The sequence below is a fragment of the Myotis daubentonii genome, chromosome 8 (assembly GCF_963259705.1).
Source record: "Myotis daubentonii chromosome 8, mMyoDau2.1, whole genome shotgun sequence".
Taxonomy (NCBI): Eukaryota; Metazoa; Chordata; class Mammalia; order Chiroptera; family Vespertilionidae; genus Myotis; species Myotis daubentonii.
Window position 1 is genome coordinate 36486457 of NC_081847.1, and position 23056 is coordinate 36509512.

Below are 23056 nucleotides of genomic sequence, written 5' to 3' on the forward strand. Positions count from 1 at the left end.
CGCCTCACTTTGCCTCAATAGGGACGCAGAGGGGGTGGGGGGCCTCTCAGCGACTTCCTTCCTCGCCTTCATAACCGCCCACCACCCTCCACTCGGGGCTTTCAAAGCCAGTTCAGACTTCGGTTGAGAGTTGAAAGCCTCTTCCGACACTGCAAAATAGCATCTTTAGGGCACAACGGGAGTGGGGAATTTTCCGTAGCTGAAGGGCTCCTTCGCTCTTCACTTTCGAACGGCGCAGGGCAAATTCCCACGAGCCCTGGGAAACCAAAGATCTGCCTGCCCCCTCACGCTGATTCCTGATTGGTCACTAAAGCTGTCTGTTTTGACTTGGTGATCTGCGCAGGCGCAGAAACGCAGCGGGCCTGGGCAGTGTTGACGACGCGGAGCTACCCTATCCGTCCAAAATGGTGAGTGTTCGTGTAGACTGGTGGCTGGCAGCCGGAAGGTGGCCGAGCGATGCCGCCCCACACCTTCCGCCTGGCTTTAGACCCTCCGGGGGCGCCTCAGAGCGCCGGGCAGGGAATCCGCGGGTTTGGAGGGCGGAACGCTAGAGGCGTGGGCCTCTAGTCCCTGACGGAGGGGTCCCCGGAGGGAGCAGGGGATCCCGGTCCCCTTGACCGGAAGCTGGAGATCGGGCCTTGGCTAGGGTCTGACGGAGTTGGACCGCAGGCCCCTGCGTCCTAGCATCCTGGGCCTTGTCGCGCGAGTGTAGCAACGAGAACGTTTCCGGAAGCTTCATTGATGACAGGCACTAATCGCTGTACGTAGTTTGGTTTTTCTCCTCACCACGTCTCTGTGAGATGGGTACGACCATGATCCCCACTTTACACACTAGAGATCAGAAGCCTGGGGAAGACCATGATCCCCATTTTACACACTAGAAATCTAAAGCCTGGAGAAGCCTAGCACCTTCTCTCAGGAAATGGCGGAGTTGGATTTGAACCCTTGAAACTTGACTCCTGCCTTTCTATCCGTGTGGTTCCGTGTGGTTCTTTCGCGTCGCCGGGACTTGGTGCAGGAATCAGAAACGGGCGGGACCACTCTTGGGGATCCCTGCCTTGCTGGCTGGAACTGGGCTCCTTGCGCCTTTTTTTTTTTTTTTTAATATATTTTATTGATTTTTTTACAGAGAGGAAGGGAGTGAGATAGAGAGTTAGAAACATCGATGAGAGAGAAACATCGATTAGCTGCCTCCTGCACATCTCCCACTGGGAATGTGCCCGCAACCCAGGTACATGCCCTTGACCGGAATCGAACCTGGGACCGGTTTCGGCTCCTTGCGCCTTTACAGGTTTGTTTTTCATGTTTTTAATCCAACTTGTAAAAAAAAAAAAAAAATTGAAAATACCTTTTAAATGTTAAGCCATGTGACTATGTATTACTGTTCAAAACTCTTAAAAATTCAAAGCCTAACCCTAGCCGGTTTGGCCTGCGGACCAAAGGGTCCCGGGTTCGATTTTGGTCAAGGGCACTTACCTTGGTTGCGGGCTCCGCCCCTGCCCTGGCCCTGGCCCTGGCCCTGGCCAGGACTCGTCCAGGAGGCAACCAATCGAGGTGTTTCAGTGTTTCTCTCTGCCTTTCCCTCGCCCTAAAAATCAGGAGAAAAATATCCTCATGTGAGGATTAACAAAAAAATAAATAAAGCTTATAAGAAAAATTGAAAAAGAAACAGTGCCATGACCTAGAAGCAGCCCCTTATATAATTACCATATTACTTGAGATGTTTATTTCTTCAGTTTTTGCTATATGTGGTTAGCTACTACTGAATGTCCAATTATGGACTCTTTTTTTCATTTATTATTACACCATAAATAATCTCTTAACATCACTAAAAAAAATGTGATAAAGTTTCAAACATGTAACTTCATCTTTCATATCACTTTTTTTAAAAAACCCATAAGCCTTAGTGCCACATTGACTGTGGGGCCAGGTCTGCAGCCTCCTGGGCACCTACACTGGAGTAATCTGCACACTCCTGCCTGGACATCAGTATCACATCACTTTATAAAGAATTTTTTTTAAAATATATTTTATTGATTTTTTACAGAGAGGAAGGGAGATAGAGAGTCAGAAACATCGATGAGAGAGAAACATCGACCAGCCGCCTCCTGCACATCCCCCACCGGGGATGTGCCCGCAACCCAGGTACATGCCCTTGACCGGAATCGAACCTGGGACCTTTCCGTCCGCAGGCCGATGCTCTATCCACTGAGCCAAACCGGTTTCGGCAAGAATTTTTTAAAGAGATGTTTTTATTGATTTCAGAGAGGGAGAGGGAAATAGAAACATCAGTGATAAATCATTGATTGGCTGCCTCCTGCATGTCCCCTGCTGGGGATTAAGCCTGCAACCCCTGACAGGGAATCGAACCAGTAACCTCCTGCTGCATGGGCCCACACCCAAGCACTGAGCCACACTGGCCAGGCTCATATCACTTTTTAGACTAAACAAAAAAGTAATTTTTTTAACAGATACTTGCATACAGTAAAAAATAATCTGAAAAGATAGAAGTGAAAAATAAATCTCCCATTTAACCCTGACCCCCAGCCTCAGTCTCTTCTGAAATACTAGAGGCCTGGTGCACGGAATTCGTGCACAGGGGTGGAGGGTGCCCTCAGCCCAGCCTGCACCCTCTCCAATCTGGGACCCCTCGAGGGATGTCCGACTGCCCATTTAGGCTTGATCCCACCCGGATCTCACAATCCAGGACTGCTGGCTCCCAACCGCTTGCCTGCCTGCCTGTCTGATTGCCCCTAACCGTTTCTGCCTGCCAGCCTGATGACCCCCTAACCACTCCCCTGCCAGCCTGGTCACCCCAACTGCCCTCCCCTGCTGGCCTGGTCGCCCCCAACTGTCCTCTCCTGCAGGCCTTGTTGCCCCCAGCTGCCCTCCCTTTCAGGCCTGGTCCCTCCCAAATGCCCTCCCCTGCTGGCCATTTTGTGTCCACATGGGGGTGGCCATCTTGTGTGTTGGAGTGATGGTCAATTTGCATATTGCCTCTTTATTAGATAGGATCGTTAGTGTCTTGTATGAGCATATATACGCCCCCTCTTTTTCTTACATAAATTGTAGCTTACTGCAACCTGTATCATGCTGTTGTGTGTTTATACTCATAAAAGCAAAATATATTTAGAAAATTCAAGCAGTACCAAAGTGTATAATGTAGAAGGTACGTGAAGGCCCATCTCACTTCCTATGGTATCAACTGTTGGCAGTTGGGTGTGTTTCCTTCCAGATTGGTTTAGTGCATAAGCACACATACATGTAAGCTGTTTATTACATGAAACTGGAACATATATGTTTATACATACCAAGTTTACTCTAGGCTATGTATAGATATCTCATTCTGCAACTTACTCTGTTCACTTAAAATGTCAAACATTGCCATGACCGGTTTGGCTCAGTGGATAGAGCGTCGGCCTGCAGACTGAAGGGTCCCAGGTTCAATTACAGGCAAGGGCATGCACCTTGGTTGTGGGCACATCCCCGGTAGTGGGTGTGCAGGAGGCAGCTGATTGATGTTTCTCTTTCATCGATGTTTCTAACTCTCTATCCTTCTCCCTTCCTCTCTGTAAAATAAAAAATCAATAAATTATATTTAAAAAAAAAAAAGTGAAACATTTTTTCATGTCACCCTTGCCAGTGTAGCTCAGTTGGTTAAGCCTGGTCCTATGCATGGAAAGGTTGCTGGTTTGATTCCCAGTCTGGGCATATGCCCAGGTTGCAGGCTCAATCCCCAGTAGGGGGCATGCAGATGACAGCTGATAGATGTTACCCTCTCACATCGATGTTTCTCCCCCTCTCCCTTTCTCTCTCTAAAATCAATAATAAAAATATTTTTTAAAAGAATTTAAACACTTTTCTGTATCAGTATATAAATCTACATTTTTTTTTTCTTTTTGAAGATTTTTTTTTTTTAATTTTCTGTACGAAGAGATAGCGTTCTGTCATAAGGTAGATGTCTTGAATGACCCATTCAGGGAAGTTCACTTAGTCCAACTTAATGAAATCTATGTCTGGCGGCACATGTTGAGGCCCTATTTCCAGATCAGACCGCGGCGGTTTGAGCAGACGTGGCAAGAACGAGAACCTGGCCGAATTTCCTCAGATGGCTCCTGTAGAGCTGCTGCTGACCCACCTTGCTCTCTCTGTAGCAACAAGACCAAAGGAAAAAGACTGCTTCATTCTTGTATAGTATTCTATTGCTATATATACATCTAGGTGGTTTACAGTTTTTCACTTCAGACAGTGTGCTGTAACTATTCTTGTCCTTTTTATTTTATTACATTCATGGTAGTCATTATGTAGTGTTTATGTAGCATAGATTCTTACAAGTGGTACTTCTGGCATGCATATTCTACATTTTGGTAGAACCTGCCAAATTGCCGTTTAGAACAATGATCATCTATAATTCTCACCAGTTTTACTCCCACCACACAACTATTTTCTTCTCTATGTTGTCCTTCCTCCTTGTTCAGATATGCATATTTTTCAAGGTGTATATACTAATTTTTCTTTTTTATTTGTTTTAATCTTGTTGCATCATCTTTGTGATGAATATTTGTGTGCTGTGTAATAATCAGTGAAACAGCTGTACCATAATTTGCCAAACCATTCCCCTGGTGTACACTTGTGTTGCATCGAGTTCTTCATTAGTAGAGATAATGCTGTGATGAATGCCTATGATTGTGTAGATGTTGTTTTATTTTTATTTTTTTAATTACTAGATTCTTTACTTAGGCAAAGTCTCAGGAAAAGAAATTCTGAGGTGAAAGGACCAGCGCTTTATGGTTGTTGCAGTAGTGTTATCCTGTAGCTTTTCCAAAAGGTCATATTGCTTTTGTACCAATTTTGCCATAACATTGCAAACAGTGAAAAAAGTTACCTCAGCATTGCTATAATTCTTCACTTCTTTTTTTATAGGGAATAATGAACATTTTTCTATGTACTTGTAATTTCTCTTATTTGTTTTTTATTTATTTACTTAATTATTGATTTTAGAGAGTAGAAGGGAGAGAGAGAAACATTGATGTGAGAGAGAAACATAGATGGGTTGCCTCCCACACGTAACCTGACCTGGGTATGTGCCCTGACTGGGATTCGAACTGGTAACCTCCTGGTGTACGAGTCCATGCTCAACCACTCAACCATACCTGCCAGGCTTGTGTTATGTTTGGAATTGCTCTTTTGTCCATTATACTTGATGCAGATGTTTTTCTATCCTTTCGATTCATTTTGATTTTATAAAAATTGAAATTTTTGCCCAGCTGGAGTGGCACAGATGGTTGAGCATTGTCCCGTGAACCAAAAGGTTTCAGGTTCAATTCCTGTTCAGGGTACATACCTGGGTTGCAGGTTTGATCCCGGTCAGGGAGCGTATGGAAGGCAACCTATCGATGTTTCTCTTTCTCTCACTCTCTCCCCCCATTTTCCTCTCCTCTCTCTCCCTCTCTGTTCTCTCTGAGCATGTCCTTGGGTGAAGATTAAAAATTTTTTCAAATTTTTATGGTTAGTAGTTAAATTGATCACAGTTCCCTTGTGAATTATTTGCTTCAGATAGTTATTTCTCTTATGCTGAACCAATAAATAATCCTGGAGTTTTACTGCTACTTATTTTCCCATTTGTCAGCAACACACACCTGGGACAGAAACCTGGCGTTTTGTCCTTTCCCTGATGCAGACACTCATGTTGATAGTACTGCAGAACCCGAATGCTGAGGGTACCAGTTGGGCCCTCTCTGTGAGTTCACCCGGGGGGCTGCATATCTACCTAGATATTTCTGGTACCAGTAGGTAGCACTCCAGGGATAGCAGACTGAATTTGAGGCAGAGCTGGCATGACTTGGATGCCTAACTAGAACTGTCTTTTTCCATCTTCAAATGTCCTTATTGGGGTATGTTAATTTTTTGGCAACATTTGTTTTCTTTGTTGGCGCCTATTGGGTGGTATTTGAAGTTTGTTTTAAGCAGTTTCTCTGAGCCCTGACAGGTAGCTATTGCCCTATGCCTCATGGACTCCTCTCTAGACCTCACGGCCCCCATTTACCCAGCCATGCTCCACCCTACTGGTTGGGATCGGGTTGGAGAAGCTATTCTCTAGTCTTATAGAGGGGAAAATTTTGACTACATAAAAATTTTTAACTTCTGATTACTGAAAAAAATCACAAGATTAAATGAAAAAAGTGGGAGAAGTGTAATTTATATGATACACAAAAGTGTATTATTTCTAACATACAAGAGTTTTTGAAAATCAAAAGACTCAAAAGAAATTCCATTTTTTTAGTTTGTTGTTTTTTGGTTTTTTTGTTTTGTTTTTTAATTCTATTGTTGAAAGTATTACATATCTCTCATTTTTCCCCCATTGACCTCTCCAAGCCCACCCCACCCCCACGCACAGGCCTTCCCCGCCCCCCACTATTGTCTGTGTCCATTGGTTATGCATGCATACAAGTCCTTTGGTTGATCAAGATTCCATTTTAACTTCACGGATAACTTTTTTTTTTAGGTATTCTATTTTACTTTATTTTTTATTATTTTTTAAAATAATTCTTTATTGTTGAAAGTATTACATATGTCCCCTTTTTTTCCTCCATTGACCCTCTCCAGCCCGCCCCCACCACCCCTTCCCACAACCCAGGCCCTTACTGCCCCATTGTCTGTGGCCAAGGGCCATGCATATATGCATACAGTATTCTTGGTTGATTACTTCCCACCTACCCACCCTCCCCTGCCTTCCCTCCGAGATTTCACACTCTGTTCCATGACTCCATGTCTCTGGATCCACTCTGTTCTTCAGTTTATTTTGTTACTTAGATTCCACATATGAGTGAGATCATGTAATACTTGTCTTTCTCTGACTGACTTATTTCCCTTAGCATGATACTCTCCAGGTCCCTCCAAAGGGTAAGAGATTTTTCTTTTTTTACTGTTGCATAGTATTCCATGGTATAAATCTACCACAGCTTTTTTATCCACCCATCTGCTGATGGGCGCTTGGGCTGTTTCCAGATCTTAGCTACTGTAAATTGTGCTGCTATGCACATAGGGGTGTACACATTCTTTCTGATTGGTTTTTTTGGGTCTCTTACGATATATTCCTAGAAGTGGGATCACTGGGACAAATGGCAGTTCCATATTTAATTTTTTGTGGAAACTCCATACTGTTTTCCATAATGGTTGCACCAGTCTGCATTCCCACCAGCAGTGTACTAGGGTTCCCTTTTCTCCACATCCCCCCAGCACTTGTCATTTATTGATAATAGCCATTCTGACAAGTGTGAGGTGATACCTCTTTGTCATTTTAATTTGCATCTCTCTGGTGATCAGTGACTTTGAGCATTTTTTCATATGGCTCTTGGCCATCTGTATGTCCACTTTGGAGAAATACCTATTTAGATCCTTTGCCCATTTTTTAATTGGATTGTTTGTCTTCCTTTTGTTAAGTTGTATGAGTTCCTTATATATTTTGGGCATTAGCCCTTTATCAGATGTATCGTTGCCAAATATGTTCTCCCATACAGTGGACTCCCTTTTTGTTTTGTTGATGGTTTCTTTTGCTGTGCAGAAGCTTTTTATTTTGATGTAATTCCATTTGTTTATTTTCTCCTTAGTTTCCTTTACCCTGGGAGATGTGTCCGTAAACATATTGCTATGAGAGATGTCTGAGATTTTGCAGTCTATGGTTTCTTCTGGATTTTTATGGTTTCACAACTTACACTTAAGTCTTTTACACATTTTGAGTTTATTCTTGTGTATAGTATAAGTTGGTGGTCAAGTTTCATTTTTTTGCCTGTATCTGTCTAATTTTCCCAACACCATTTATTGAAGAGACTGTCTTGACTCTATTGTATGCTCTTGCCTCCTTTGTTAAATATTAATTGAGCGTAATGGCTTGGGTCAATTTCTCAGGTCTCTGTTCTGTTCCATTGATCTATATGCCTGTTCTTAAAAATTAAAGAAAGGTTGACTTTATATTATTTTATTTTTGCCTATCAGGTTAGCAAAGAAACTTGGCAATACTGATCATCTCTATTGCTTGAACATGCCAAGTTTGTTCCCACTTCTCTGCCTTTGCTTCCATACTGTTGCCTGGAATGCTTTTCTTTGTCATCATTTAGTTCTTGGCTTAACGATTACATGCTCAGGTGTTCCTGACCACACCAGCCAGAGTGGCATCCCCGGGCTCCCCTGCCCTATCCCCTGCCAGAATCTTGGTCACTTGTTATTTAAAGCTCTATCAGAATATGAGCTCCCTGAGGGCAAGGTCCTCATCAGTTGTGGTCAGTGGTATATTCACCTCTTCTCTTGACCTATGTGTCCTTGGGCAAAACTCTTCTTTCTGAATTTCAGTTTCTTCATTGTAAAGTGGAGATCATACTCACTATGGAAGGGTCAGAGGTCATATGTGTCTGTAAATATTCATCCCAGTATCTGACCTGTATCAGGTACTGAATAGGTCATCGTATACTTTCTTTTTTTAATATATTTTATTGATTTTTTTACAGAGAGGAAGGGAAAGGGACAGAGAGTCAGAAACATCGATGAGAGAGAAACACCGATCAGCTGCCTCCTGCACACTCCCCACTGGGGATGTGCCCGCAACCAAGGTACATGCCCTTGACCGGAATCGAACATGGGACCCTTGAGTCCGCAGGCCGACGTTCTATCCACTGAGCCAAACCGGTTAGGGCTCATTGTATACTTTCATGTCCTTCCTTTCTTGGTAAGTGTATTTTTCCTATGAATGGATGTTTTTTAATTTAGTTGGTCTTTTCCCTAATTATTGGGTATTTCCAGCTTTCTGGGTTTTTTAAATATTTTTTTGTTTTGTTAATCCTCACATGAGGACATTTTTTCCATTGCTTTTCAGAGAGAGTGGAAGGGAGTGGGGGAGAGGGAGAGAGATAGAAACATTGAGGTGAGAGAGCCACATCTACTGGTGGCCTTCTGCACATGCCCCGCCCGACCCAGGGTTCAGAGCAAACCGGCAACCCAGGTACATGCCCCTGACCACTGAGCCACACCAGCCATGGCTCTTTCTGCTTTTTGCTAATGTTGATGTCACTGCAGCAAACATCTTGCTGTGTTCTTCTTCTGGATTATTCCTTAGAATTAATTTCCAGGAAGGTTACCAGGTCAGACTGAGTACTGTGTGGTATTGACTACTATCGTACTTTACCCCCCTTCTCCGGAATAGTGCATAGGAGGAGCTCAGTGACAGTCTGTTGAATGAACGATGATCTCATACGTGCATGACCCACTGTACTGTACTCTCATGTAGCCCTGTCCTTTTACACAGGCTCCAGATTTTAGAGGCAGCAGACTATTTGCCATTATGTAGGAGGAATTTGTTTGCCCTTCTCTCCAGCATTTGAGAGTATTACATCATAGGGGAGTGGATGGCAGTGACTGGATTGTTGTTAGCCTTGTGCCTACTAGAAAGACAATAATTCATTGTGCTGTTTCCATCCAATGTTTAGAAACTCCCCTCCCAGGCCAACTCATTAGCTTCTGGGGGTGGGGAACCACTCTTTTGGAGAAAGGAACCTCTATTGCCAACATGGTCCAACTCTCAGCTTTTGGGGAGCTTCTGGCTGGATCCTGGACCTATCTGGAAGGGACCTCCAGAAAACACACACTTCAAGGCCAGTTTCCCATCCACAGGAAGAGTTAGACCTACTTCAGCTGAGCAGTTGTTTATTGAGTCCCTATTCTGCAAACCATTCTAGGGACTCTTAAGTAATAAAATACCTAATGCATCGCCAGAGAGGTACAATTTAAGAGTTTGCAGAGTCAGAAGTAGCAGACTCCACTGAGTTGGGGATCAGTAAAGGCTTTTTGGAGGATGTAATGGGTTAGGTGGTCTAGAAGAATTTGTTAGATTTCAGCAGAGAAGAGGCCTTGTTAGGACACAGGGAGGTATGTAATGTAGGTGGAGAGTGCAGGAAAAGGTAAAAGATGCAAATAATGATAGAGAATGCCTTGCATGGCAGGGTGAGGAACCAAATGTGTGATTGTCCCCTCTGTTCACAAATTCCATGTGCCAGAATATCCCCCCTGACTAGTTTCTGGAGAATCAGGATTAAAGAACCCCTACCCCAGGCACATTTCCTGTGGCTATGAGCCATGCATCACACTGTCTCAGATGCTAGGTTATTAAGTCACTGAGTCTATCCTCATGGGGTCATTTTGTTTCCTTTGGAATGTTTTCAGTTGTGCTGTTTGGGCTACAAATAGCAGTGTATCTCCTTCCTGTTAGACACCACTGTTTGCGTTTTCTCAGAGCATCAGCGTCCTGTCTCCTAGGTATACCAGATACATGAGTCATGGATGTGTCTATACTCTTAGGAATGGTATTTATATTCTGCTCCCAAATAGCTGAGACAGGAGTGATAATAGTGCCTGGTAGGCAAAGGGCCAAGAGGAGCCCTGCCCCATCCTGGGGGTGTGAGTAGATGATTTAGGTGCTGGTAGTGGCTTGGGCACCACTCTAAACAGACCTGGGAGCTTTGAGGAAGTGCCACGTGCCCAGGTGTTACTTGTTTGTTGTTGGAAGATGAACGTGTGATTCATCTGTCAAGGGTATGAGTGAATTAATCCAGCCTTCCTGGCCCTTCCTAACCTTGGTCTTGTTCTATCTGGCAGGCAGAAGTGGAGGAGACACTGAAGCGACTTCAGAGCCAGAAGGGAGTGCAGGGAATCATCGTGGTGAACACAGAAGGTACACCCCGCTCCCACCATGACCAGCACGCAGGCAGGCCCCCAAAACAGCCCAAACACAGCATAACACTTACTGTTTACTAAGCCCCTTCATGTACATGAATTTTTACTTTTTAAAAAAATAAATATTTTTATTGATTTCAGAGAGAAAGGGAGAAGGAGAGAGAGAGACAGAAACATCAATGATGAGAGAGAATCATGGATCAGCTGTCTCCTGGAGGGATCAAGCCCCCCACTGGGGGATCAAGCCCACAACCTGGGCACGTGCCCTTGACCGGAATCAAACCTGGGAACCTTCAGTCCGCAGGCCAACGCTCTATCCACTGAGCCAAACCAGCTAGGGCATCACCTTTGTTTTTTAACATCTCAAGTGTCCTAGCACTATTATTGAAATTCTAAATTTTAAAAAAGGAAAAATTCATTCAGTCCTACTGCCCTGACAGGTCATACTTTTCAATATACCATGTTTTTTCAGCCCTTGTTCAGGTGCATTTTCTCTTGGTTATAATTATAGTTATTAACTCTTTTGCATATGTTTACTCATGAGGTTTGTTTGTTTTGCTTCATGTTTTACATAAACAAATTTTTTTAACTGCCAGTACAATTTTTTTTAATACATATTTTACCAATTTAGAGAGAGAGGAAGGAAGAGATGGAAAGAAACATCGATGAGAGAGAAACATTGATGGGCTGCTTCCTGCATGCCTCCAACTGGGGATCAAACTGGCCACCTCAACCACTGAGCCACACTGGCTGGGCAGTGCAATGTTTATTAATCATCCCCGTTTATATTGTTTCTGATTTTTTGCTAGATAATACTCTGGTCAACTTCTTTGTGCCTATAGCTTTTCCCTTCTGTTCTGGAACGTTATTTCCACAACTAGAAGAGTACAGATAACTAATTTTCTCAAACTGCTATAGACATGGCAAAGAGGGAGACTAATTAATTTCTTACACACCTACCTATTCTGTGGTGCTTTATAAACATTCTGTTTTATTTCTTCCTTAAAACAGCCCCTTTGCCTCCATTTTGCAATGGAGAAAACTGAGTCTAGAAGTTCAGTTGATTTGCCTGCCGTTACAGAGCCAGGATTTCATTGCAAGTCTGTCGGAATGCAGCTGTACTCTTCCTCTCACTTCCTGTGAAGGACCAGAGAGTGGCTGTAGGTCTACAGCTCAGGGCCACCCTGCTGGCCTCCCCAAGTTCTGTAGTTCAGTGTATTCATTTATCTCTGATTTATTTGAGGTTCCTTGAGGGCCCCTGTGTGTATGCATTGTCATTCTGGGCCGTGCTTTGGAAAGGCAGAATTCTCAACAGTGCCTGCCTCTGTAGAGCAGAATGAAGGTCCCGGCAGGTGACAAAGTGGGGGTGGCACGTCCTCAGTAGGATGTTGTTTTCCAAGTCATTAGACATGGCCCGCCCAGAGTTACACAGAGGATGCTCCCCAGCTTCGTCAGGTTCTGATTAGACCACGTGGTCGTTGCATTCGAAGGAGGCAGCAGGTTGGGAGCGCTCAGGGCTCTGGAGGCCGGAGCAGGTCCCGTGTTAGGTCTGCTACTGACCAGCTGGCGGCTGGGCTTCCCCTTCTCTTCAGACCTCTGCTGCCCCACGTGGAGTGGTTGGTCCAAGACCTGAAAGGCTGTTTGTATGTCACTCAGAGAGATACTGTCTTCTGTGACTGGACTTTTTTTTTAAATCCCCTCCCAGGGACATGCTTTCGTTGATTTTAGAGAGAGAAAGGGAGAGAGAGAGAGAAACATCGACGTGAGAGTGAAACATCAAACAGGGTCTCCTGCATGCGCTCAACCAGGGATTTAATCTGCAACCAGGGTATATGCCAGGGGTGGGCAAACTTTTTGACTCAAGGGCCACAATGGGTTCTTAAACTGGACCGGAGGGCCGGAACAAAAGCATGGATGGAGTGTTTGTGTGAACTAATATAAATTCAAAGTAAACATCATTACATAAAAGGGTACGGTCTTTTTTTTTTTTTAGTTTTATTCATTTCAAACGGGCCGGATCCGGCCCTCAGGCCGTAGTTTGCCCACGGCTGGTATATGCCCTGATTGAGCATCAAACCCACATCCTTTCAGTGTACAGGACAGCACTCCAGCCAACTGAGCCACACTGGCCAGGACTGGGCCTGGACATTTTGACCCCAAATGGGAGGGAACAGCCTCAGAAAATGACTCCTCAGCTGGGACGCTGAGGCCTTCACTAGTATTTGCAAACCATAAGCCTTCGTTCCTGCCTTAAAACTGCCCAAAAGCTGAACTTTTTCATTGGGGAAGTGTAGTGCCAGCTGCTTACCTTTTGAGCACTTTTTGTATAATAATGTGGCAGAATTGCACAGTGAAGAATATGGAATGGGGACCAGACTGCCTGTATGTGAATCCTGACTCTACCTACTTACCATCTGTGAAATCTTGGACAAGTCACTTAACCTCTCTCTTTCAGTTTCTCATCAGTAAAATAGAATCATACTACCTTCCTCTAAGACAGCGGTTCTCAACCTGTGGGTCGAGACCCCTTTGGCGGTCGAACGACCCTTTCACAGGGGTCGCCTAAGACCATCCTGCATATCAGATATTTACATTACGATTCATAACAGTAGCAACATTACAGTTATGAAGTAGCAACGAAAATAATTTTATGGTTGGGGGTAAAAACATGAGGAGTTGTTTTAAAGGGCCAGAAGGTTGAGAACCACTGCTCTAAGAGAAGCTTTTAGAGTAGTGTCTGATATATAGTGCCATGTAAATGTTAAAATTATTGTGTGTGTTTATTTTTATGTCCCATTCATAGAACTGACTCTTCAATCTCTCATTTACATTTCACACAGTGACCCCCGCAAGGCAGGGTTGTTTGCCCGTTTTTCAGATGAGAAAACTGAAGCAGGTCTAGCCGGTTTCGCTCAGTGATTAGAGCATCGGCCCACGGACCAATTGGGAGGCAACCAATCGATGTCTTTCTCACATCGATATTTCTCCCACCCCCCTTCTCACTCTCTCTAAAAAAAAAAAATCAATGGAAAAATATCCTCGTGTGAGGATTAAAGAAAAAAAAAAAGACCTGAGAGAGGCGAGGAGACCTGCCCACGGTCACCCAGCTGTGGTTGGGGTGGCCAGAACTCACTGCTCATGGGGCCTTTAAGTCCTTTGGAAGCTTTCAATTAAGGATGATTTAGCTCAGCTGCCTTTTCCTATGGACTGCCTTCCCTGACCACCAGCCCATAAAGATTGCTCTTGCTCCTGAACTCATGACACACCCTTGTTTCAATCACTTACCACCATCTACCACTGCATTTTGACATTTCTGTCTTGAGCAAATGCAAATGAGTTTCATTATAAAAGTGTGAGTTTAAGCAGACTTAGCAAGAACTTAAGGAACATTCTGTTCCATTTCTATCTCTCCAGCTCCCCTGCTGTCCTCTGTTGCTACCTACACAAGGCAAAATAAAAGACTCAATGTGTAAGCTCCAGGAGGTCAGGGATTTATCTCTTGTGTTCACTTACTGTATCTCCAGCACCTGAGTTTGCGCTTAATAACTGTGTTAAATTTTGTTGGTGTTGGTATTGACTGATGGAGCTGGGTTTGGTGGAAGGACCTGGCTATGCCACCTGACAGATCTGAGCCTCAGCTTAGAATTGTGCCTCCCTCGTACCAGCCAGCTCTGCAGGCTGCAAGTCTCTATTTGTGAAGGCAGTGGCTTGCGGTAGGCGGCCTCATCATTGACATATCTTTGAAGTGGCCCCAGCTCTGGCATCCTATGAATCTGCCATTCTATGATCTGATTCCCTTACTTGAAATTCTCCCCAGTTCTGCCCCACCACCACCTTCATGTTTTCTTAGGTTTTTAAAATGAGCCAACAAGTGGTTAGATCCTTGTCTCCTTTACACATCCTCTCACTTGGTAGGAATGTAATCAAATGCATTTCTAAATTACTGAAAGTAGCCCTGTGACTTCTCATTTATCAGCAACCATAAATGCTTAATGCAATGTCTCTAAGGACACTGGCAAAAAAATCAGACCTGGTCCTGACTAGGGATGAACATAAAGGTGTGATGTCAAACTCAACTAACTGTGCCGAAGGAAAATTGTGTGGTGCTGGGATGGTAGAATGGGGCATTGACCGTATCTGCCGGGGTGGAGCCACCATGAGGTGGAGACCTGAGGGACCAGTAGGAGTTGTGAGAGAATAGGCGAAGAAAGGGAAGTTCCAGGCAGAGGAACCTGAGAGAAGGTGCCCTTGTATATAACAGAGAAGGTCAAGACGTTTGATCACCTAAACTTTTCCAGGCCTTGAGACTGGCTGCTCAAGTTACCTGGGGGTGGGATTTATTGTGGGTGATATTGATAACAAACCACCAACATTTATTACATACACCAGAGACCCTGTGCACAGATTCATGCACTGGTGGGGGGGGGTGGCCTGCGGGGATCGGCCGCTGTGGGAGTGCCGCTCATCCCGGTCAGCCAGGTGGCATTCCCACTATGGGAGCGCACCGACCACCAGGGGGCAGCTCCTGTGTTGAGTGTCTGCCCCTGGTAACTAGTGCGCATCATAGTGACTGGTCGACTGGTCGTTCTGGTCATTTCGCCATTCGGTCGCTGGGCTTTTATTATATAGGATACTCTTGCTAAACATTCTTAAACCATATTTAATCCCCACAGCAGCACTTTGAAGCACAGGCATTTTACAGATGAGGAAATAGAAGAATAAAATAAATCACTTGTCTAAGGCCACTCGCCATGAAGGGGCAAAGCAGGGGTATAAGTTCAGGTCATCAGATTTCAGAGTTTCTACTCAGTCATCACTGCAGTTGCTCATACTGTGATTCTTAGAAAAGTCCAATATCAAGCAAGGCCCTGGTGGGCACCTTGTTGCCAGCCAGGGCCCAACCGCACCCCTGATAACCTAGTTGTCTTGTCTATTAAAGGCAAGTGATCACTACAACTTGTTCTTATGACTTCAATTGGCTCAAACAGCCTCACTGACTCAGCTGCTTCTCTTGTCACTGTGTCATTTTCTGCCTACTCTTGTGTTCCTGTGCCCTAAGAAGACGAGGTTGGGCCAGTTTCTTGCCACCCATGGGTAGGCCTGAGGGTAACTGCCTTTGGCTGATCTTTAGACTGCTCAATTGCGGACCAGATTAGCAGGGCCTGGGTCCCAAATCCAGCCACTTACATGTGAGGAGCCACTTGTGCCATATTCATCCAAGTATCTGTCATCTATGTACACCTGGAGCCTCATTGATGGAGCCTTCTGTTGGCATGACAGTGATTCATAGGCACCTGATGATCCAGTCGTGGCCCGAGGTCACTCAGGCTGAGCCCCACACCTCACCTCCATGACAATAGGCACTGTCCTGTGAGGGAGATCCACGGAATAGTTCATCACAAGGAAACAGTCTTTAAAATAGAAGAGGCTTAAAGGACAATGGTGTTCATTGAACAGCAATTAAGTAAAAAGCCCAACCTTAGTATCAAACAGTAGAGGCATGATGACTTCAGTGGAATGGCCATTTTGTGGGCTCTTTGAAAGCAGTAACAATGCTGGTTACAAGGGTGTAAGCAGCAGAGAAATGGGCTTTAATTGTCATGTGTACAGACAGCGTGGACACGAAGCCTCCCTTGGTGGGCATAGGAACAACACACGACTGATGGTTATGTCTTGGCCCAAACTGGCCTATTTTCTTCTTCCTACTCATCTGTGTTTCAAGATATGTAAGTGCTGTCCTCCTTGTTCAGGTTCTGAGTGTTCTGAGTGATAGTCTCCTCTGTTGCCAGAAACTAGTCAGGACAGGGGAGCCCTAAGGAAGGAGCCCAGCAGTGGAGCCAGCAGGCCTGCATCGAATCCCGCCCCCCGCTTATCTGCTGTGTGACCATGAGCAGGTCACCTTACTGCTCAGAGGGTTTTTTTTGCCTCATTGGCAAGTGAAGATGCTGACACCACCCTCAGAGTAGTTCTGGGGACTAGCGGTGAAGTGCTCAGACTGTGCCTGCCATCTTTCAGTAAATAGTGGCATTGATTGTTAGCTGCCAGCCCGGGACTCCAGAACTAGGGGTGTGGGGCTGGGAGCTGGGAGAAAGGCCTGAGCATCCTGCTCAGTCCCTGTCTGCTCTCACACAGGCATTCCTATCAAGAGCACCATGGACAACCCCACCACCACCCAGTACGCCAACCTCATGCACAACTTCATCCTGAAGGCCCGGAGCACCGTGCGTGAAATTGACCCCCAGAATGACCTCACTTTCCTTCGAATTCGCTCTAAGAAAAATGAAATTATGGTTGCACCAGGTAAGAGGTCTTCCATGTTCCCTCTTAGGATCAGGCTATCACTGCTGCTTATCAGGAAGGCTTAGCACATTGGTGTCTCCTCAGGTTCCACAGAAAAGCCTGAGGAGTTGAAGGTACAGAGTTGATTGCCTCTCTGTCTGTCCATTCTCTGGCTGGCATCCCCGACAAATACTCATTTACAGTGACTGTGGGTCAGACCTTCTCCTGGGTTCTGGGCCTTGGAGGGGAACCCTGGTCTCATGGGGGAGATAGACATGTAAGCATGACACAGTGTAACCCTCGCCCTTGATGTGGGGATATTGGAGCGCTTAGGAACAGTGAGGGTGTGACTAGGCCTGCTTGGGGCAGTCAGCCGAGGCTTCCCAGAAGAGGGGACATTCAGCTGAATCTTGAGGGTATAGAAAAGTGTAAGCAAAGTGGATGGGCAGGAAACCTAGGCTTGAAGGGAAAAGATTTGGTGATTCCTAACCAAAGCAGAAGGCAAAAATACTGTATAGTCATTTTATCTTTGAAAAAATGTTCAGTTGCCCACTTCTAAAGTATAGTCCTATCTCTCTGAGCCTCATACAGCCAGTTTTCCCTCCAACATTGGAACCGATTGCTGTTTTTATTTCACATGAAGTGCTTGGCTTGCATTTGGGGGTTGAGTGGTACAAACATCTGTCTTTAGGTCATAGGATCGTTCTCAGGGTGATGAGATGCTCATCCTGGGAGGATCCCACAAGGACTGGGACTACAGGAGGGAAGAGCAGAGCCACCTGTCCTGCCTCACCTCACTCCGCATTCAGACTGGGTGGTGGGCAGGTTCTCCAGGACTTTTTGTTGTGTTAATCCTCACCTGAAGATACTCTTTGCATTGATTTTTAGAGAGAGTAGAAGGGAAGGGGAGGGACAGAGAGATACATCAATATGAGAGATACATATTGATTGGTTGCCTCCCACATGCCCTTGACCTGCACCAGGGATTGGCCTGCAACTGAGGTATGTGCCCTTGACCAAAATAGAACCCCCAATCCTTCAGTCGGTGGGCCGACACTCTAACCACTGAGCCAAACTGGTTAGGGCCAGGACTATTTTGGCATGGCTACTTCTCGCTCTCCCTGTTTTCTGAGCCACATAGTTGTGTGCATGAGTTAATTGTGCACCTGAAAAGGCAGGTGAGCTGCAGAGCAGTTTGTCTAGCAGTGGTCGGCAAACTGCGGCTCGCGAGCCACATGCGGCTCTTTGGCCCCTTGAGTGTGGCTCTTCCACAAAATACCGGCTCTTCCACAAAATACCGACTTCTGCGCATGGGCCACGAAGTTTCAATTGCACTGTACGTGTCGCGCCCGCACGTGGTATTTTATGGAAGAGCCACACTCAAGGGGCCAAAGAGCCGCATGTGGCTCGCGAGCCGCGGTTTGCCGACCACGGGTCTAGGGCATCAGAATATATGTCAGAAGGAGTGGGAGGTGAAACGTTTGATCCAATTTAGAAAAGGCCTCAAACACAGAACTGACCGTGCAGACTTGGCCCCGTGAGCGGGAGGCAGTGTGCTTGTGGGGCCTCGGTGAAGAAGACAGTTGGGGGCCCGGCGCTCTGAATGCCCCGGGCGTGGCGGCAGACGGCAGAGAGACTGGCTGTAGAACTCGGGGGTGACTTGATGGAGGGAGAGGGCGTCACACTCCCAGCAGCAGAGCCGTATTGGTGCTGATCCCAGGCCTGTTCCAGCCCAGTCTGGCAGTTTGGAAGGATGTGAAGGAGGGAACCATAGAGCCAGTCACAGGAACCCGCAGTCCCCCTGGGACACTTCCTGGAGGGGTGGGGACAGAGGAGGTCAGTCCAGAAAAGAACATAGGATAACATGCTGTACACTGTCGATCAATTTAATCACTGTCTGATGATGTCTCTGATTCTGTCAGAGAAAACAGATTGTAGCAGGCAGAGTTCATTTTCCCAACTTCAGCTCTTAATGATTGTGACCTTAAACAAGTCATAGAACATCCTGAACCTCTGTTTTCACATCTGGAAAGCATCACATAGGGGGCTGTACTGCTCTGGCCCTCTGAGACACCCCATCTGGTTGAGTATGTTGGCAGGGGGTAGAGCAGAAAGGCTCAGAGGCAGATGGACTCCCTCCCAAGATTCTTGCTGTGCGACTATAGATAACTCTGCTTCCCTAAAAGTTAGGCCAGGAACGGTCCCTTTACTGACCTGCACATCAGAGCAGTGCATACGGGACTCTCGGTGTGAGGCAAGGACAGATTATGCAATCTCTAAATCAGGCCCCATGGACCGTGTCTCTTGACATAAAGCTTCAAGAACGTCTCCCTTGGAACAGCAGTTATCTGAAAGCTCCTGACCGTTTGTCCCATCTCAGCAGCAAAGGCATCTCCAACTTGCCCTTGAGGGACCCCCAGACTTTCAAAGCACATGGGTGCAGTTGGTGCTTGAGTCCAGTCAGAGGTTCTCCTTTGGGTGCACAGGCCCAGAAGCCCCTCAGCCTTGTCAGTGGAGGCAGGAGGAGGTGGCCAGACCCTTGCCCTGGTGACATTAAGAGCCTGCAGGGAGGGCATGCATGCGCTCTCACTTGCTCACTCGCTGTCTGTCCAGCACTCACATCCTCATGGGCCCCCCCACACACACCTTGTTTTCCTGGCGGGATGTGTGACTTTTCCAGGTGCCTTAGACACAGTGAGTGTTCCTTCTGAACACCCTGACCACTTCTCCAGCCAGCCACCCTGCTGCCTTTAAGGGCCTCTCCCTCACACATGCCGCCCTGCTGCTGGCGACACTGCTTTCCACTCGGCTAACCAGCCTCCTTATCTGCATTTTTAATCCTGTCTCCCCCACTAGACAGTTTCAAGAGTACAGAAACTTGTGAACACATTTGACAAATATTTATTGAGTAAATAAATGAAAGACTTCCTAAACCTCCCTCCATTGCTGCACCCCACTGTGGGGTTGGAGGTGGGGTCAGCAGTAGAGATGGGGATCAGGGATGTCTGTGGGACATGTTACTTAGGATGAAAACCAGTGATTTGACATCTTGACACAACCACTTTGATATGGCAAGAAAAATACACTGCCAGCAGAGCCTCTGAGGCATTAGGGCTGGGTCACCTTAGGATGGCCACAGAGCACAGGCCCCATGGGGGCAGCGCCCAGCAGAGAACAGCCCGGCTGCTGTGTGTTTTTGAGGTGGGTCCTTCCTGGACTGTAATTAGCACCCCATATTGTGGGAGCAACCTAGCACAGTCCTGCCCAGGAAGGAGGTTCATGTCCCTGTCCTCCCACCTAAGCTTCCTCATTGATCAAACTGAGGAGACCAAAAATAGCAGCAGGTGGTGTCAGACAGTGTGGATCTCCACATTTGTACCAAATTTCACCCCATCCTGGCCCAGAATAGCCCACATGAAGAGACGTTTTCAGACAGACTTGGTTTTCACTTGTTAACCTCCCTGATGTAAGGCTGAGTTGACAGCATAATCAAGCTTTAAAACTCTGCTTCCTGCAAAACACTTGGAATGATATTATTGAATTAGAGCTTGATTTTTTTTTTTTTGAAGAAAAAAAAGAAAGACACTAGTATTGCTAATTATGTCCGCTTTTATCGGTGGCTTTAATTATTTTTATTAGTAAGTGATTATTTACTTAAACAGATTGCTTAGTCATGAAACTATCAGTCATATAAGATCTGCGTCTTCCCAGTCCCATCAGCCAGCCGTTATGGGAAACAGCTAGCGTTAGGCTTAAGTCAGCAGACATTTCACTTCTGTTCAGCAGGGCGGTCAGACCCGACTGCCCACCTCACATTTTTGCCTTGGCTTGAGCAAGATATGTAACTCTCTGAGCCTCAGTATAAAGTGAGAAAACACTAGTACGTGCCTGCCTCATACAGTGATTGAGGATTCATGGAGATGCCATTATAAGAAGTGGTTGGCCCAGGACTGGCCACATGGAAGCCTTGGTAAATGTTCACGATCTGATAATCAGGGCAAAGTTGAAACACTGCTTCTCCAGTTTCTTCTATAAAACGAGGAGCCGTCAGACTCAGCCCTGAGGTCTTGAACTTGCAATGCTTTCATGACGGACATTCCTCATTACTGGATGGGATCCCCAGAGCTGGAATCCATGTAGCTTTGGCCCCCTTTGATCGGCGCCTTTGAAGTTTTCTCATCCAGCCTGCGGCAGATTAGCCCAAGTGCAGTGGGGTTGTAGTTGGTATCTACCTTTGACACTGATTTGCTGGGTGACCTTAAACTAGTGTTCTCCCAGAACCTGCAGCTTCAGTACCACCTGGGAACTCATTAAAAATAAATACAAATTCAAGCCTGGACAGTGTTGCTCAGTGGTTACAGCATTAGCCCAGGCACCAAAGGGTCATGGGTTCGATTCCCCGTCATAGGCATATACCTGGGTTGCAGGTTTGATCCTCGGCCCCAGTTGGGTTGCATGCAGGAGGCAACCAATCCATGTGTCTCTCTCACATGATTGTTTCTCTCTTTTCCTCTTCCCCCTTCCCTTTCACTCTTTCAGAAAATCAGTGGAAAAAATATCCTCGGGTGAGGATTAACTAAAAAAAAGGAGATTCTGCCCTGGCTGGTTTGGCTCAGCGGATAGAGCATCGGCCTGCAGACTGAAGGGTCCCGGGTTCGATTCTGGTCAAGGGCATGTACCTTGGTTGCGGGCACATCCCCAGTAGGGAGTGTGCAGGAGGCAGCTGAATTGACGTTTCTCTCTCATTGATGTTTCTAACTCGCTATCCCTCTCCCTTCCTCTCTGTAAAAAATCAATAAAATATATTTTTAAAAAAAGAAAGAAAAAGAGAGAGACCCTTGGGCTGTACCCCAGACCTACTGAATCCAAAGAGCTTGGGGTAGGGCCTGGCAGTGTCTGTCTTAAGCCCAGCCAGCCCTCAGGTCATTCAGATGCCCTCCATTTTGAGAACCACTGGCAATTTATTTAAACTCTCGGAACCTGAGTTTCCTTACCCAGAAAACAGAGGCTATCCTACCTCCCTGTCGGTACTGGGAAGATTAGAAAAGAGCATGCGCCACAGAGGTCGCCGCTGGCTCTCACTGCTGAGGCCCTCACAGGAGACCTGCCAGTTTACCTTGTCTCCCAGCAGTTGGAAGTGGCCTGGGCAATGGTGCTTTGTATTCACCCACTCCCTTTTATGGTTGGTGGTTTAATGACCTATTTCCTTTCTAGTGTGTTTTTCTCACATTTTACATTTAGTAATTTGTATTTTCTTTTTTCTCTCTCTGCAGATAAAGACTACTTCCTGATTGTGATCCAGAATCCAACTGAATAAGCCACTCTCTTGGCTCCACGCGTCATTTCTTAATTTAATGCCCCCCAAGAATAATAGTGTGAATCATGTCAACCAACTGGCAGGTGGAAATCACCTTAGAGCCCATGCAGACCAATCCAGTGACCAGTGTGGGCTGCAGCTCCACCCCACCCACCAAAGGCATCCCTCTGCTGGCCAGTTCCCCTGAGTTCCCAGGAGGGCTCTTCCCTCAAGTCCAGGTTTCGGAACAAGAGCTTATGAGAGGCCCACACCCTGCTTCCTCCTGACCTTCAGTTCACTTTGTTGCCCTTGGAAAAGGCTGCTTTTCTTTAACTAAAAATAACTGAAACTTGCCCTGTTGTGTGTCTTTAAACACTGGGTTGAAAGGCCTCCCTCTTCCTGTGTCATCACGTGGTCTGAAGGCTGAGCCCTGGGGCCAGCTCCAGCCCTCCCAGCAGATTGTGTGAGAGGCCTGCTGCTTCCTGCACCTGTGGCCATGCTTGCTGAGCTGCGCCTGGTTTATGATCGGTACCCTGGTTTCTGGGTCTCTTCTCCCTAGCCGTCCCTTGTATCATTTATCACTCCCACCAGTGTTTTGGGGGTTGGTTTGTTTAATCCTCACCCGAGGGCATGCTTAGAGAAAGGAAGGGAGGGAGAAAGAGAAATAAATGTCATGTGAGAGAAGCATCGATTGGTTGCCTTATGGATGCTCCCTGACGGGATCAAACCCACAACTCAGGTATGTGCCCTGACTGGGAA

The 23056-nt window shown here is 46.2% G+C and overlaps 1 protein-coding gene across 6 annotated transcripts; it reads left to right on the plus strand.

Annotated features, from left to right (window-relative positions):
* DYNLRB1 (dynein light chain roadblock-type 1) lies at positions 1-22651 on the plus strand. Of its 6 annotated transcripts, none has more exons than XM_059705960.1 (5): positions 469-760; positions 10645-10720; positions 11734-11882; positions 16855-17022; positions 22275-22651. In XM_059705960.1, exons 1-5 carry the CDS (start codon positions 742-744, stop codon positions 22316-22318), a joined length of 456 nt encoding a protein of 151 aa, XP_059561943.1. In that variant the 5' UTR covers positions 469-741; the 3' UTR covers positions 22319-22651. The 6 variants fall into 6 exon arrangements, with proteins under 6 accessions (XP_059561947.1, XP_059561943.1, XP_059561946.1 ...); XM_059705959.1 differs by lacking the exon at positions 469-760 and adding an exon at positions 8938-8995; XM_059705964.1 differs by lacking the exons at positions 469-760; positions 11734-11882 and adding an exon at positions 1-407.
* Positions 22652-23056: the final 405 nt, after the last annotated feature.

Coding starts and splice junctions, on each gene's coding strand:
- DYNLRB1 (XM_059705959.1), top strand. CDS start 8,953: ATGCCCCGCCCGACCCAGGGTTCAGAGCAAACCGGCAACCCAG. Junction 8,996..10,644: donor AGAGCAAACCGGCAACCCAG/GTACATGCCCCT, acceptor TCTATCTGGCAG/GCAGAAGTGGAGGAGACACT. Junction 17,023..22,274: donor TGAAATTATGGTTGCACCAG/GTAAGAGGTCTT, acceptor CTCTCTCTGCAG/ATAAAGACTACTTCCTGATT.